This window comes from Sphaeramia orbicularis, chromosome 12 (genome assembly GCF_902148855.1).
Source record: "Sphaeramia orbicularis chromosome 12, fSphaOr1.1, whole genome shotgun sequence".
Lineage (NCBI taxonomy): Eukaryota > Metazoa > Chordata > Actinopteri > Kurtiformes > Apogonidae > Sphaeramia > Sphaeramia orbicularis.
Genome location: NC_043968.1, coordinates 71,967,438 through 71,983,277, shown reverse-complemented (window position 1 = coordinate 71,983,277; position 15,840 = coordinate 71,967,438). Strand labels below are relative to the sequence as shown.

The window sequence follows — 15,840 nt, the reverse complement described above, 5'->3', positions numbered from 1 at the left end:
GTATTTACATTGTGGATCGGCGGTTCCGCTCGGCAGACGAGTCGTGTAACCAGCTGACCCAGTTCATGTTCAGCTTCTGCCAACAATCTCGACGCCAGCGTATCATCCAGCGTAACCGGACCGAGAGGCTGTCCGACCTACTAGACTGGAGATACCTGGGACGGGTCGGTTTCAGATTCTGTTTACACCTGTTTTCTATGAGAGGTGGACAGTGGGTGTAACTGTGGCTCTGATCTCTTTCATTGACAGTACTATGTACATTCCCGCCACCTCGCACTGAGCCGAGCTTTTCCAGACAAGTTCAAAGTGGATCCCATGGCTCCTCTGAAGGTGAGGAAATACTGAATGACAAATACGTGTTTGGACCAATCACCCAATAAGACCCCGTTAGTCTGTAAAGGGTCAAATTTACATCCAAATGTTAAAATGGAACTTAAAAACATTACCAGTTCAGTGTAAATTTTTTAAATATCACATTTATTTTAAAGCAACAGGAGCCAAAGTCAGAGGCAAAAATGCTAGAATTTGAAGATATACAGCTCTGCAGCTCTCTCCTCTCAGTCCAAATAAGCATATTATAAATATATAGACCTGGTACATTTTCATGCTTTATGAAGGTGACTTTTTAGGCTTTAAAGGAGTGACATTTTGCTTTTTTAAATGGAATTATGCACTTTAAAATATTTCCCTATGGTCTACATAAACTGTAAATGCTCTGCTTGGGTCTGAATTCTTCATTAATTCAACTCCACAGGTCCATCTTCAACCTTATTTCTGAGTAATGACACCAGAAAGGTCATTTTGAGCGCTGGCCCTTTAAATGCAAATGAGCCACTTCATGCCCCACCCCCTCCATGTTGTTGACTGTGCTCTCTGTCCCGTCCAGCCACTTGTGTTTGTTAATACAACCAACAACTGAACATTTTAGGTAATCAGCTCAAAGTTTGGACATATTTTCAGTATGGTCTACAACTGCTGCTGCTGACAAACAATTATATCGTACTCGGAGAAATGTTCATCGGAAGTCTTGACCTTATACAGTATGCACAAATGTTGTACATAATTAGTTATAAAACGTAACAAATTAGGCAAGAATTAGAACGAGTTGTATAAATCCACTCAATTTTTGCTGGAATTAATATAAAGATAGCTTTGCAGCACCTGGAGGGTTCAAATTCAAACTTTACGAATTATTAGGGTCCAAATACACAAATAAATGAACCAAAGACTAATAAAAATGGGTTTAGATAAATATGACCCCTTTAAAAATTTGTAAAATTCATGTTTTGTCTCAGATGACTTGAATTAATATTTTCCAACAGGTCTTTATAGAATGTTTGCTCAGTGATGCCAAAGAACTATTGAACGCTGCATCTTTAAGAAACGACTCAAACAGAAATAACCTTTGTTCCAGTGTGGAACACTTCCTCCTTTTTACGGAACATACATGAACATAAAAATCCTTCACCTGCTCTGACTGACACATAAAGATGAGTAGGTTGAATTTGACCCACATTTATCAGGCTATAATTGACAGTCTAACATTTAGAGAACTGACAACACAGCACTGTTACGTGTGCTGATCTGTGCGGATTTAACAAGAAATCACACCTGACCTCTTGGCTCTGCTTCCTCTCATTTAAAGACAATGTTTTCTAATTTTCAGAAATTAATTATATGGGTCACACATTTTCAGATGTCTTAAAACAGTCTAAATGAACCCTGAAACAGGTTATAATTGCATTCCTTCTATCCTTTTAAATAAAAAGATTATCCCTGACGGACTTGAAGTTCAGGGGAAGAAAATCTGAGGTTTCAGCCATCTGAGATCTGAACAAAAAACACTAATGTTTAAACCTGAAATTATCTTCATATGTTAATTACAGTAGAACAATATGAATAAAGAAGAAGCAATAAGGAAAAATATAACAGAGTTTGGAAAGAGGTGGACATTAATAGGAAGGAAAAAGAAAAAATTAAGAAATGAAAAGACTAGGTAGACATGGGGAAAGGGAAGAAAGAATGAGGAGAAAAAATAAGACGAAAATAATGGAAAAAGTAAAGAGGGAGGATAGAAAAAGACAGAAACATGTTTGACAGACAACAACACTTTAATTCATTCTGAACTCATTCTAAAAAAATATAGATAAAATATTTAACTAGAAAAATACTGATGTGATATTTAAATGTCCTGTCCATCTGAGGCTGGACAGTTCAGACCCAAAGGAAATATTCACACAAACATAAATACCTATATCCTCACTAATACTTTTGTATTTTTCAGTGCATAACTTCTGCTGCTATGGAGTACCTAGTGTCCATAGTTGCATATTTTCCACTTACATCATCTGGCAGGAAGTATAAACTTCCATTGGATGCAAACCAATGCACAAATTTTCAAAAAAGACAGTATTTGTCTACAGTTTTACTTTTACTGACACTGTTTCTTTAAACTGAGGAACTGTGTATATGATACAATTTTGCAGAATAAGGATAAGGTGAAACTTTAGATATGAAATACAAATATAAGCTCTCTGATACTGTTATGTATCTTGTATTTTACATTTCCATTTGTTGTAAAACATGGGATATTTCATACCTTAACAAATATAGTTTAGGTTCAGACACTACTGTGATATTGACTGATATGAACACAGAGTGTTCTGTGGTAACAGCTGTAAACATGGATCAGGATTTATACCTCCACTTCTGTTTTAAGGGTTAACAGCCTTTACTGTTCTCTATGTCCTCTTCAGAACAGATCCACAGTTTTTTTCTGTTTTGGGCTTTTCCCAACTCACCATTACAGATTATAGCAGCGTCAGTCGAAGTCACACACACTATTTTAGAAGCAAGTGTTTATGTAGATGATGATTAAAAACTGTATGAAAGTTTAACACTGAGGCTGTCTGAACCAAAACTGCAGGTTTAAGTACTTTGCATATGCACAATGGCCATGTGCTTTTTTTGTCTTTTTATTATGTTTTTCTCTTTCTTTTTCACCCTCATTCCCCATTCTTTTCACTGTTCCTTTCCCTCACATTTTCCGGGGTAACAGCCATCTCACATATACATATGCATATGCATATACATATACATATACATACACATACACATACACATATACATATACATATACATATACATATACATATAAGCATGACTGAACTTTAAATTCCCTCAGTATGTTCTCGGTATGATATGTATTTATCCTACATAGTCTTTTTTCCTCTGTCTAAAACTGTTAAATTCCACTGGTGTGGATTCAGCCTCAGAACGGTTTCTCTCCACAGACTGATGGATTCCGGTTTCCCAGACCTTACTCGGTGCCTCCTTCTCCATCCGCCTCCATCCATTCCACCCCTCATCATAGTGATGTGGAGGATGATGAAGACTATGACGAAGATGAGGAGGCTGAGAAAGACCGGCTAAACATTAAGTCCCCTTTTGTCCTTGGATCTGTGGGAAACAATGAGAATCCAGGACAGTCGGGGGATTCCCATTAGAAGCCGTAGACCGGACACAGGGTCAGAGAGGGGTTCAGTTGGGTGTGTCCACAAATGATCACCACAAATACACCCACCAAAGCTGAAAAACACTCAGTTATCACTGTCATCACAAATGTGTTTAAACATCTACTGTCACACAAAGTCACATTAAAGCTTTTACAAAATCAAATGAACACAGGCCTCTGGAAGTCAGTGCATTTAACAGAAGGTCAGAATGTGATGAGAAAAGTCCATGAACCCGAGGTCCTTGGTACCAGTTACTTCCAACAAACAGAGGCCTGTTGGTGTTGGTCTGCGGTCACTGAGCTACACAAAAAATTAAACATCCATGTGATCATCACATGATCAAATATTTTAAGGCAACAAAGGTTTCTACAGATCCGACATATGAGCACATATTCACTTTGTATAAGATAACATATATACAGATTATTGAACGACTGTCATGGGTTAACTCAATTCTGTATTTCACTTCTGTTTATCACTGTGCTATGGAGCAGAGAGACTCAAACTAAATAAGGTTCCTTGTGTTTCTTATGGACAGAGTTTTAAATATAGTCCATAATCTCCACCCTGTGTCTTGTTTTTATATTTATAGAAGTATTTAACGGTATGAGTCCAGGTCATCTCAGGGCTTTGAGGCTGAGGTCGACTTATTCCACAGTGACGTCATATTGTCTGGTATGGTGTGAATTTAGGCTTTTCTGTCCAGTCCTGGAACGATGTCCATGAACCAAAAGGACACACAATTTTTTAAACACACTGAAAACCGGTTAAAAAGTAGTAGCATAACTTGATTTTCATTTAAGTGAATGTTGTACTTCCTAAAAGTAAAGACATACATCGTGAAATTTAAAGAAAAAAGCTGTCAAAACAAAAAGACCCTGCTGCTCATCTTACATATTTCTAAGAAAACCTAATGTTCATTGTTTATTTCAAAGACAAATAAGTCACAGAGAGCCTAAAACAATTGCTGTGAATTCCAACTGTTTTTATTAAAACATCACATTCAGACATAGTTAGAGAATATATATTTACAAAACAGTTTCCTCCACATAGTAGCAAACATCCAAAGAGGAATTCTGTAAAACGCAGGGAAAACCATCAGAAGTATTCTCTCTTCCACACGGGTAACTCCTGAAAGTAAACTTCGTCCTGGTTTTCATCAGCTACATGTTGATAGAGAAGAAGAAAACTGTCATTAAAGCAGCTTTGTGACTTTCATCACAAATCTTTTTTCAAATTTGTAAAACCCCAGTGAATGCCTAATTATCACTAATCCATTCGTCTTTTTGTGCTTAAACAACTAAATCCTTTCCCTTACAGTGAACAACTTCAAAGATATCCTAAACACAGTCCACTTGTTTACATAACAAACCGAAACGTCACTTGAGGCTTTTCGTAAATTTTTGTCGCGAAGTGTGTTGTGGGAAGCGACAGCAGTTCATTACAAATTTGGCAAGAAAATGAACCAGATCACTACAACATAAAATTCTCCTGTTCACTCGGGTTGTTTTAAAAAATGAGTTTAGTCGGTGGATGGAGGTGAAAGACACATTTGGGTTCAACACTCACCAAGAGACAACGCAACTGCTGCTGCGTGGAATTCCCATTCCCACAATGCACTTCGCAACAAAATTTCTGAAAAGGTCTGAGCGACGTTTTGGTTTGTTATGTAAACAAGCGGACTGGGTTTATGATGGAATCATCTTCAAAGTTGTTCATTGTGAGGGAAGGGTTTCAGGAGCGTAAGCACGACAAGATTAATGGATTAGTGGTAATAAAGATATCACTGGGGTTTTACAAATTTGAAAAAAGATTTGTGATGAAAGTCAGACGCCGCTTTAACTTATTGAACAGTATAAAGATCTCAACAGTAATAAAGTAAAAGTACAGGACACAGTCAGACACTACTTTAAAGCAGCGTATGGTGTTCATCACCAATTTTTCATCAAATCTGTAAAACCCGACTGAGAGCCTAAGTATCACAAATCTGTCTTTCTGCGACCACACAACTGAATCATTTCCCTCACTGTGAACAACTTCGTAGTGTTCTCCTTCACAAATGGTCTGTTTGATTATATACCAAACTGAAACTGAAACCAAAGTCACTCTAGCCCCCTCAGAATTCCAAAGAAAACTGCAGCAGCAAGAAGTGATGAAGCTGTTTCCATGTTTGTTGCTGCTGTGTGGAATTCCCATTCCCGCAATGTACAACAAAATTTCCGAAAAGGCCAGAGTGACATATCGGTTTGGTATATAAACAAACAGATGGCTTGTGGTAGAGTACACTTCAAAGCTGTTCTCCATGAGGGAAGTGATTCAGGTGCAAATTGGTGATGAACACCATACGCTGCCTTAAACTCAACATGTTTTACATTGAACATAAAAACCAACAGATGTATGTGAAGGCTTAAAGTGTACCTGTACTGGTCATATTTACAACATTAATTGTGCTTTGTGTTTTACTTATAAGCAAAAGAGACGCAAAGTCCATAAAAAAAAAAGCCATAAATGCACCACACTGGACCTTTTTATTATGTGAATTATGGGGAGCAGCCATTGCTGGCCATAAGTGATGTGTCATCACTGATTCCAGGTGATCAAGTGCGAGTAAACAAGCAGCAGTCAGTGAGTGAGACTGAGTGGAAAGCACGTGCTTGTGCTTGTTGTTTGTGGAGCCATAAGCTTTCCACTCCTCCATTGTCCTAGAGCACAGGTGTCAAACATGTGGTCCGGGGGCCAAATCCAGCCCGCCACAGGGTCAAATCTGGCCCACTGGATGAATTTGTGAAAAATTGCAAAAATTACACTAAAGATATTAACAATCAGTGGTGTCAAAATCATTTTAATTCAGGTTCCACATACAGTCCAATTAGACTCTCCTTCAAGTGGGTCAGAACCAGTAAAATATTCTTGTAATAACCTATAAATAATGACAACCCCAAATTTTCTCCTTGTTTTTTGGTGTAAAAAAGTAAAATTACATGAAAATGTTTACATTACCAAACTATACATTTACAAAAAAAGTGAATAACCTGAACAAATATGAACAACGGAAATGTCTTAAGAAAAGTAAATGCAATTTTACCAATATTCTTGCTTGTTACTAAATGTTTTGTGCGATTGTAAAGCACATGTGTAAATGATAAACTGATAAACCGAGGCAGAATATTGTTAAAATTGCACTTGTTTTTCTTAAGACAATTCAAGTTGTCCATGTTATTCAGATTTTTAAAGAAACTTTGTAGACTTAAACCTGATCATGATAGAATTTTACTTTTTTCACTGTTATTATTTTACTGGTCTAGCCCACTTGAGATCAAATCGGGCTGAATGTGGCACCCAAACTAAAATGAGTTTGACACCCCTGTCCTAGAGATGTGACCCAGCACTAGCTGATAATGTGTTATCTTACACTGGTGTCTGCTGCACAGGGTCAGTGACCAGTCCATCACAGCCCAGGTAACTGGACAATACAATGATTCTGTGTCACTACCGGTGTTGGAACAGCCGTGGAAGAGGAAACATGTCTCTGACCATGACTGACTGATGGAGCAGTGACTTGCAAGTACTTGACAGCAGGCTATAACTTAAGTTACTGACAGAACTGCTAGTATTATACGTGATCTTTTGAAATAGCTAATAATGAAAATTTACTACAGGTACCCTTTAAGGTAGGGGTAGGCAACTCTGGTCCTCGAGGGCCGGTATCCTGCATGTTTTATATATTTCCCTCTTCCATCACACATGGAAGCCATTACATCGTTATCATGCTTCTGCAGAGCTTGATGATGAGTTGATCATTAATTGATCCAGGTGTGCTGGAAGAGGGAAATATCTAAAACATGCAGGATACCGGCCCTCGAGGACCAGAGTTGCCTACCCCTGCTTTAAGGCATTTAACACCATCGATTAGTCCTGAAAAGTTCTGTGTGAGGACAGAGGATCTGCTTCCAAACAAGGTGATTACAAGGAGTTTCCAGCGCAAAACCCTTTGAAACCAGACTCAACAAACTCTAAACAGAACCCTGAACTGTTCAGAACTACTGCTCAAAGGCACTTCAACCAACCAGGAGTCTGTTCACTCTGAGTCCAGTGGGTAAAGGGTTAAAACCACTATTAGAGGAGTTAACATAATGAGTCACCATTACACTTCATGATATTTATTATCTGAAAATGTCATATTATTGAAACTGAACATTAAGTGATCAGCTTTCAGTGTAAATTTAAACATATTTACACTAATTTAAAGTACAAACACTTACTCTAAATTATGTACATAATATGGTGGGATGTTCTCTCACTGTGACTCTTCATGTCTTCGACATTTATATTCATTGATTAAATGTCTAGCATGTGTAAAGTATTGTTTTATTATTGCATTTAAACTGATTTACAATATGTTCACTGACAGTTATTGTGCAGGTCTGGACATATCTGACCTGAATGTGCATATATCATCACTGTGTAATTGAAAAAAGAATGAAACTGCATAGAATTTAATTTGAGCTACGTTCATCTATGATGTCCAATCTGTGAAGACACAGTTTCCAATTAAAATCAGTCACTGTCATATCATGATCAGAAACCTGGTGGTTAAACAAACTAATATAAAACAAGTATTGAACACAGTTAAACTCTAATGAACATGTGTCCTGGTTAGGGTTAGGTATCCATGCTTTGACGACGTGGTTTTATGAGTAAGGCTTCAAGGTCTCTAGTTAGAGCTTTATCAGATGGTAAAAGAGGAAACACAGAAACTCAAAGTTCTAAGTAAGAGTCAAACTGAACTAAGACGAAACAAAAAATCCTGTATTTCTGTCATTTGAGGGTTAATAAAGTCAAGTGTTTATACTAAACCTGTTTCATAAAACAAGGCCCTGGACTGAAACGTCATCAGATATGTTAGATTCTGTTTCTTCTCTCTCACTGAAGCGTCATCTCAGTGTTAAAAATATTAAAACTGCAGCAGGTAAAGTCAATGGGTAATGTAAATGGGTAAAGTCAGTGGGTGAAGTCAGCAGTTAAAGTCAACTGGCTAAAGTCAACGGGTAAAGTAAACGGGTAAAGTCAGTGTGTAATGTCAGTTGGTAAAGTCAGCACATAAAGTCAACGGGTAAAGTCAACAAGTAAAGTCAACGGGTAAAGTCAGCACGTAAAGTCAGCAGGTAAAGTCAATGGTTAAAAACTCCTCTCTGACCAGTGTGTCACCACAGACCATGGTGTCAACATGCCAAATAACTCCAACACAAAAACTGTCTTCATGCTGCCTGTCAAATACAGACTGAGTTGAATAATGTTTGTGTAGTTTTTCACTTAACCCATAAAGACCCAAACATCCACCGTCGAACAAAATCATCAGTTGATCTAAACTGTTTAATACCTGTTGACCCACTAATCCTATCAATCCATGTAAATAATTGGTGTAAAATACAGTTTGTCATCTTTTCATGGTCATCAGATATGACCCATTTGGACATTCAGAAGCTCCGTAGTTACCGTGGAAACACTGTCATCTTCTACAACATTGATTCACCAGTAAAACCCATGGAGTTGGATCAATGGCAGTAGATGGACACACTTAATTTATTTTGTTATTGATATATTTGCTAAAAATAGTCAGTTTTTTCTTCAGTTTTCTCTGCTTCTAATATAATAACCATTAACTTTAGTTTGAGCTGTTATGAACATCTACATCAGAGGTGTCCAATCCTGGTCCTCAAGAGCTACTATCCTGCATGTTTTAGATGTATCCCTCTTCCAACACACCTGATTCAAATGATAAGCCTCTCATCAAACCAGTGGCGGCTGCTCGTCTTTCAGACAGGGGAAGCTCATTGTCAGCTTACATAAAAAAAAAAGTCCGGTTATTTAAACATAAATTCGTCCCTCCATTCCTTTTTAAGAAAATGGTCAGTGACCTTATCATACCAACTAATCAAGAAAATGTTGAAATTATGTTAAATTGAAACAAGGAAGTACAATGAGTGTGTTTTATTTACAGTGCAAGAAATGAACAAGTAATTTCATAGTGGTTTCTCTCTCGATTTCCCAGCAGAATGTGCGACGGTATTAAACTGAACTGTGTCAGTGAAGGAGTAGATCTCAAAATAGCTGTCAATCAAACGGGATTCAGCCTTTCGACTGATCCTCTAATCAGCATGTGGAAGCCTGGTGTCCAGCCCATCTGAGCTCCTCCCACAGCTCCATTCACCCCCAGAGACGCCGAGCGTCTGGGGGCAGGACAACATCGTGGCATTTATCCAATTACCGTCCAGTTTAGAGGCAATGAAAAAAACTGTTCCACTCAGTCCCATTGAAGTGAATGGACACTGAGCGTCTATGGGCAAATGCACTGAACTGAGATTGTATGAGAAAACAGCTCAACGGGAATGTATGAGAAGTGAACAACATCGAGTCCATTGATGTGTGATAAAGCTGATTCTGAATGAACTTGTCTGTGAGATGAACGTGTTCTAACACATTTGTAGTCAATCAAACGTCAACACAACTGTACATATTTGACCATTTAATTTTTGTAATTTTAGGGGAAGCCGAGCTTCCCTTGCAGTCTATGAGAAATCACCTCTGCATCAAACTCTGCAGAAGCCTGATAATAACCGTCAGGTGTGCTGGAAGAGGGAAACATCTAGAACATGCAGGATAGTAGCTCTCGAGGACCAGGATTGGACACCCCTGATCTACTTGTTCAATGAATTAAATACAAGAAAATGCCAGAGTTTCACTGAGAAAAACAGGAAACAAAACATAAAATTCAGAATAATTTTACAATAAATGGTGATAAATGACTTAAGAAAGGTAAAATAGAGAGAGAGAAAAAAAATCATTTGGGAACTGCCATGAGCATATCACTGGGTCTTTATGGGTTAAAGGTGCTGGACCATGTGTTTCGTTCACCCATTCACACTCACTGACAGACTGACCTCCATCTCTGGCCTGTTGGAGGAAGTTCAGTAGAATGGTGGCCGCCTGGTCCACACTCAGCTTCTCAGTGTTCTGACTGCGAGTCTCTGACAAAGAAAAACACAAATACAGTCACTCAAACCAACAGCCCTGACACAGCTCAGAACCTGGACATTTAAAGGTGTGGAGGTGACCCCCACCCTGTTCAGATGTGGCATTAACGTACATTCTGACATATTTAACATTAGGTGTTGTCCTGTCTGTTCACACCTGGTGTTAAAAGGAATCCACAAATGTGTTTTTAGTGATCACTTAATATTTGATCTGTGCTATGTCTACAAGTGAAAATAGACAGTCAGACAGACAGACATTATTTTAAACATAAGTAGGCAAAAGAAATTACCAATTTAAACAGGAAACTCCAATATATGGAAATAAATCAACCAAAAAAAGAAAAAAAAAAGTGACACAATGTATAACTATTTCATTGTGGCTCTTTAATAGTGATGTGACGTTCACGAACAAATCGAATCTTTTGAGCAGCTCTTTGAAATGAACGACGGGAACCGAGTCTTTGTAAAGAGCCGTTAATTTTTTTTTTTTAATTATTTTTTTTTTAAGGAGGGAGTGTCTGATTGCCTGTCAATTTAGCGTCACTGGAGAGGCATTGGGCTGGAGGGGAATGTTTCACATTTATTGTTCTTGTTTTGAGGAGAATAAAATGTTATTTCATAAGAAAATGTTTCATTTTCTTCTTCATTTTTAGGCTACAGACTAGTCCACATAATGCACCATGATGTTTTTGGTCAAATTCCAGCATCTGCCTAATTTCACCTCTCATGTCATGTATTTAGCCCACACATTTGAACTAACTATTCTTTTTAATGGTACCAATTAAACACCTTTAAAATGTAATGTCAATCATCACATGTAGCCTATTTAGTCATTAAAATATTGGTGTTGCAAAATAATGCAAAAAACATAAAAGAGCCAGTCTTTTGAACGGCTCTTTTCAGTGAACGGCTCCTGATTGAACAACTCCCTTCAAAGAGCCAAAAATCCCATCACTACTTTTTAACAATAGCTTATGTCTGAAAGGAGTAGGAAGAAGCTGAGTTTATATTATCCACCCCCAATTTTTCATGACTTGAATAATCAGCTAATGTATACAGTCCATAATAGATCAGTCATGAAATTACAAAAAAAGAGAACAAATGACTACATACCATCAACTAGAAGCACTCGGAGAGCGCAGACCTCCGCTAAGGCTGATCAGTGGCCCCCCCCGTGGGCCCCCCCCACGCCAAGGAGGTTATGTTTTTGCCAGGGTTTGTTTGTTTGTTTGTCTGTCTGTTTGTCTGTCTGTTAGTGTGCAACATAACTCAAAAAGTTATGGACAGATTTTGATGAAATTTTCAGGATTTGTTGGAAATGGGCCCCCCCGTGGGCCCCCCCACCCCCGATCACCACCAAAATTTAATAATTTCTTCCTTATCCCATTTCCAACAAACCCTGAAAATTTCATCAAAATCTGTCCATAACTTTTTGAGTTATGTTGCACACTAACGGACAGACAAACAAACAGACAAACAAACAAACAAACCCTGGCAAAAACATAACCTCCTTGGCGGAGGTAATAACTATTACTGTTGTACTTGTGTTCATTGTTACTATATCTCTGGAAAATAAGGTTTTTAAATATCTTTTTAAATTTTGTGATGTTTTCATGTTGTTTGATATTTAGTTAATTCTATTCCCCAGAACTGGCTTTACTTTCAGGTTGAACAGCCTGGATTTAAAACTATTTAAGGTGGAATGACTCCATGAATGAGTCCACTTTAACTCTAATATGACAGCTGTGACCATGTGAACTACAGTCCTGATCTGATCTGAGTCTGGGTCCATTCATGTCCAGAGTTCAGAGACAATGTGGACATGTGTCCCAGACCTGGTCCAGATACATCCTGACCGACTATAACTGAATGAATGCAGAGTGTGTTCACACCTGGAATCACAGATGTTCACATGTGATCAGAGTTTCCAGAGTGAACGTTAATGTCAGACCCTCTGAACTGGGACCTAATACTAACAGAAACCTAAAGTCTCATTACACAAAAAAAAACCCCTCACACTAAAATGAACTACAATCAAAGACAAACTGAACACAGGAAATAAACTGGGGAGTAGAAGTAGAAAAGAGCTCAAATATCAATGAACCACTCAATCATTAAAAACTACTGTCTTTAAATGGTTTGTTTTCTCTGAACATACTTTATAACTGTGGCTTTGACGAATGATCTAAACCAGGGGTGTCAAACTCATTTTAGTTCAGGGGCCATATTCAGCTAAATTTGATCTGCAGTGGGCCGAACCAGTAAAATAATAACAGAATAGCCTATAGATAATGACAACTCCAAATTTTTGTCTTTGTTTTAGTGTAAAAAAACAAACAAACATTAAATTATGAAAATACTTACTTTTATAAACTATCCAAAAAAAAAAAAAAAAAATGAAAAAACTGAAATTTAAATTAAAAAAGGTAAGAAAATTTAGTGCAATTTTAACAATATTATTCCTCAACTTTCTCATTTCTCCATGTGCATTATGGATCAGATCTACAAAGACATTAAACACTGAGGAACAGGCAGAAAAATTGTTAAAACTGTGCTTAATTTTCTTTAGACATTTCAGGTTGTTCATATTTGTTCAGGTTATTCACATTTTAGTGTTACAGGATAGCTTGTAAATGTAATGTTTTCATAAATTAATGTTATTTTTTTTGCACTAAAACAAAAAAAAAATTAAGTTGTTAATTCTAGACTTTTTTTGGCTTAATTCAAGATTTTTTTTACTTAATTGAAGATTTTTTTTTACTTAATTCAAGATTTTTTTTTTTACTTGATTGAAGATTTTTTTTGGCTTAATTCAAGATTTTTTGCTAAATTTAAGATTTTTTTTGGCTTAATTGAGGATTTTTTTTTTTACTCGACTGAAGATTTTTTTTTGTCTTAATTCAAGAGTTTTTCCTTAAATCAAGCTAATTTTTTTTTTGCTTAATTCAATTCAAGACTGTGGATTTTTTGCACTTGGCAAAAACATCCCAGGGGCCGAACTGGACCCTTTGGCGGACTGCATTTGGCCCCCGGGCCACATGTTTGACACCCCTGATCTAAACTGTGAAGGCAAACTGCACTGGAACAGAACAAAATGGATCTTAGAATCACTAACCTCAGTCTTAAAATTAATCATCATGAATCATAACCTGTCTTCTACTGATGGAGAAGTAGCTCAGAGTGGTAATGATATTTGGAAAATCTATTTAAAAATACATATTTAAATACATGGTTAATTACCTAGAAACAACAACAACAAAAACATACTGTAATTATCTATTCAAATATCTAAATGTGAAAAAGTGTAAGTAATCATCAGCATCATTTTATATGTATAGTCAATTTTTTTCTATTATGTTTAAATATATTTATATATTCTACATCTATTGACATGTTATGCGTTGATGACTGATGACTAGGCTTAACTTTAAAATTTTTTTTAATATAGTTTTTGAGAATGCAAACTCATTTTACCGTAAAAATAATCTGTACCTAAATGTAAAGTATCGTAGACATCTCCCTCTTTTCCGTCCTCTGAGATGAACCTGCGTCCCTCTGAAAAAACACAAACATCAACTGAGTCAGCGTCGAGGGGGTGGGTTTAGAGAAAGGGTAAGGGTTAGGGGTTTGGGGGGGGGGTGGGGCTGTGGATGCTGATCTACATACGGGTTCCTTTCAGATACAGCATGGCCTGGGGGGTCCAGTTTCTCCGCTGTAAAGAGCCCTTCAAAGAAGAAGAAAAGAATGGAAAAAAAACTATAATTTAGATAAAAAATAATAATTAAATGAATTAAATAAATAAAAGTGCAGTTGTTCCAAATCTCTTACCTTTGGTGCGCTCCAGGCCTGTGAAACAAACGTTGCCAGCAATAAAACAGTGAGCAAATACGTTATTGTGATGATCCTCAAACCCTGTTGGAATGAAAGAAAACGATCACATTCAACCTGTCACATAAACACTGATCTGAACAAAACACACACAAAGATGATTACAACTAGACTTTAACACAATAAAAGTAAAAGTACAGATAAATAAACCTGTTAATGAGTTTTAACCAGAGAATTAGATGAAGGATAAACAGAGTCAGTCAATTAACCCTTTCATGCATGAATTATGAGAACCTCAGTCGAGATTTTTTTCCTGAGTGCTTTTATCCCTCTTCAGGCATGAAAAAAACAATGCAATTGACTTTTTTTTTTTTTTTTTATGAACGTATTTTTCATGGAGTTACAAAAATGTCCACTCAGCTGAACACCATGAGTTTAATTTTTGAGGCAAAAAAACACATGTATTTAAAACCCACTGTCAGAAAGTGAAAACTATGAAATAAAACCATTTTTCATGCAGCTAATCTGATGTTTTCTAACATTTTAACATACTCTAATACTAGTTATTACTCACTTCATGGAGATAATATGTAAAAAAAAAAAAAAAAAAAAAAAAAAAAAGATTATGAAAACTTTTAAATTACAGTCTAAAAACAATTAGCTATTGATTTACACTAAAACATATTTCTGCAGATCAGGTTTACAAAGAACAGCAAAGTTACAGTAATGGTATGAATTGCAGTGTATGTGATGGTGTTGTGTCGGATGATATGAAACTAAAACAACAAAACCCATGAATATACAAGAGAACAGCTGTAGAATAACTGTCCACTGGAGTGACCAGTATGCATGAAAGGGTTAAACTAGTTAACATCAGAACAGTCAGTTTCATTATTCGATTATAAGGTTTTATCAGAGCTCACACTCACTTCTTTACATTTCACATCTGTCTGTTAATGTCTGACAAGAGGAAAGTAAGAAAGAAAAAGTTCAACTAGTTCCATGAGCTGATCTGTCTGGAAAACTAAACCTACGTTGAGTTAATCTGAATGTAATAGTTCTTACTTTCATGGTCCCGGTGTCCTGGAGGCTCCGTGTCTGATAAGCAGAGGATGAGCGTGTCCTTATCGTGGACCCCCCCATCCCTGTATTTATACCCTGGGGGGCGGGGCTCTGCGTGCTCTTTCATGATGTCAGCAGTTATAGGTCACGACAGTTTGATGGAATGAGGCGAGTGAATGAACACACACCGATCAATCCGCTGTTTAATTCCGATTATAAATAATCACACTCAGTGATGGAGGCAGAGGATGTAAAACCTGCGCCAGGTTCTGATGTCACTGTGGGTCTAAACAGCCATACTTCATCCCACTGTATGGATTATTGATAGATTATTATTGATAGGTTTGTAGCACAGATCAGACCAGGTTTATGAATCCAAATTATCCACAGCCTTTAACTTT

General features: G+C 37.0%; 2 protein-coding genes across 2 annotated transcripts in view; one reads left to right on the top strand and one right to left on the bottom strand.

Moving 5' to 3' along the window:
* The window catches only part of gys2 (glycogen synthase 2), a 40,197-nt gene extending 36,354 nt beyond the window's left edge, over positions 1–3,843 (top strand). The window contains exons 15-17 of the mRNA XM_030149816.1: positions 1–164; positions 250–330; positions 3,294–3,843. Coding sequence (XP_030005676.1) covers positions 1–164; positions 250–330; positions 3,294–3,506 — 458 coding nt within the window. The 3' untranslated portion in view covers positions 3,507–3,843. The remainder of the gene's footprint in view (positions 165–249; positions 331–3,293) is intronic.
* Positions 3,844–4,479: 636 nt separating this feature from the next.
* Positions 4,480–15,473, bottom strand: spx (spexin hormone). The gene is made up of 6 exons (XM_030150231.1): positions 15,443–15,473; positions 14,378–14,461; positions 14,216–14,273; positions 14,042–14,104; positions 10,457–10,543; positions 4,480–4,678 (listed from the first exon to the last, which is right to left on the bottom strand). The coding sequence occupies exons 1-6, from the start codon at positions 15,446–15,448 to the stop codon at positions 4,614–4,616; spliced, it is 363 nt and encodes a 120-aa protein (XP_030006091.1). The 5' UTR covers positions 15,449–15,473; the 3' UTR covers positions 4,480–4,613.
* Positions 15,474–15,840: the final 367 nt, after the last annotated feature.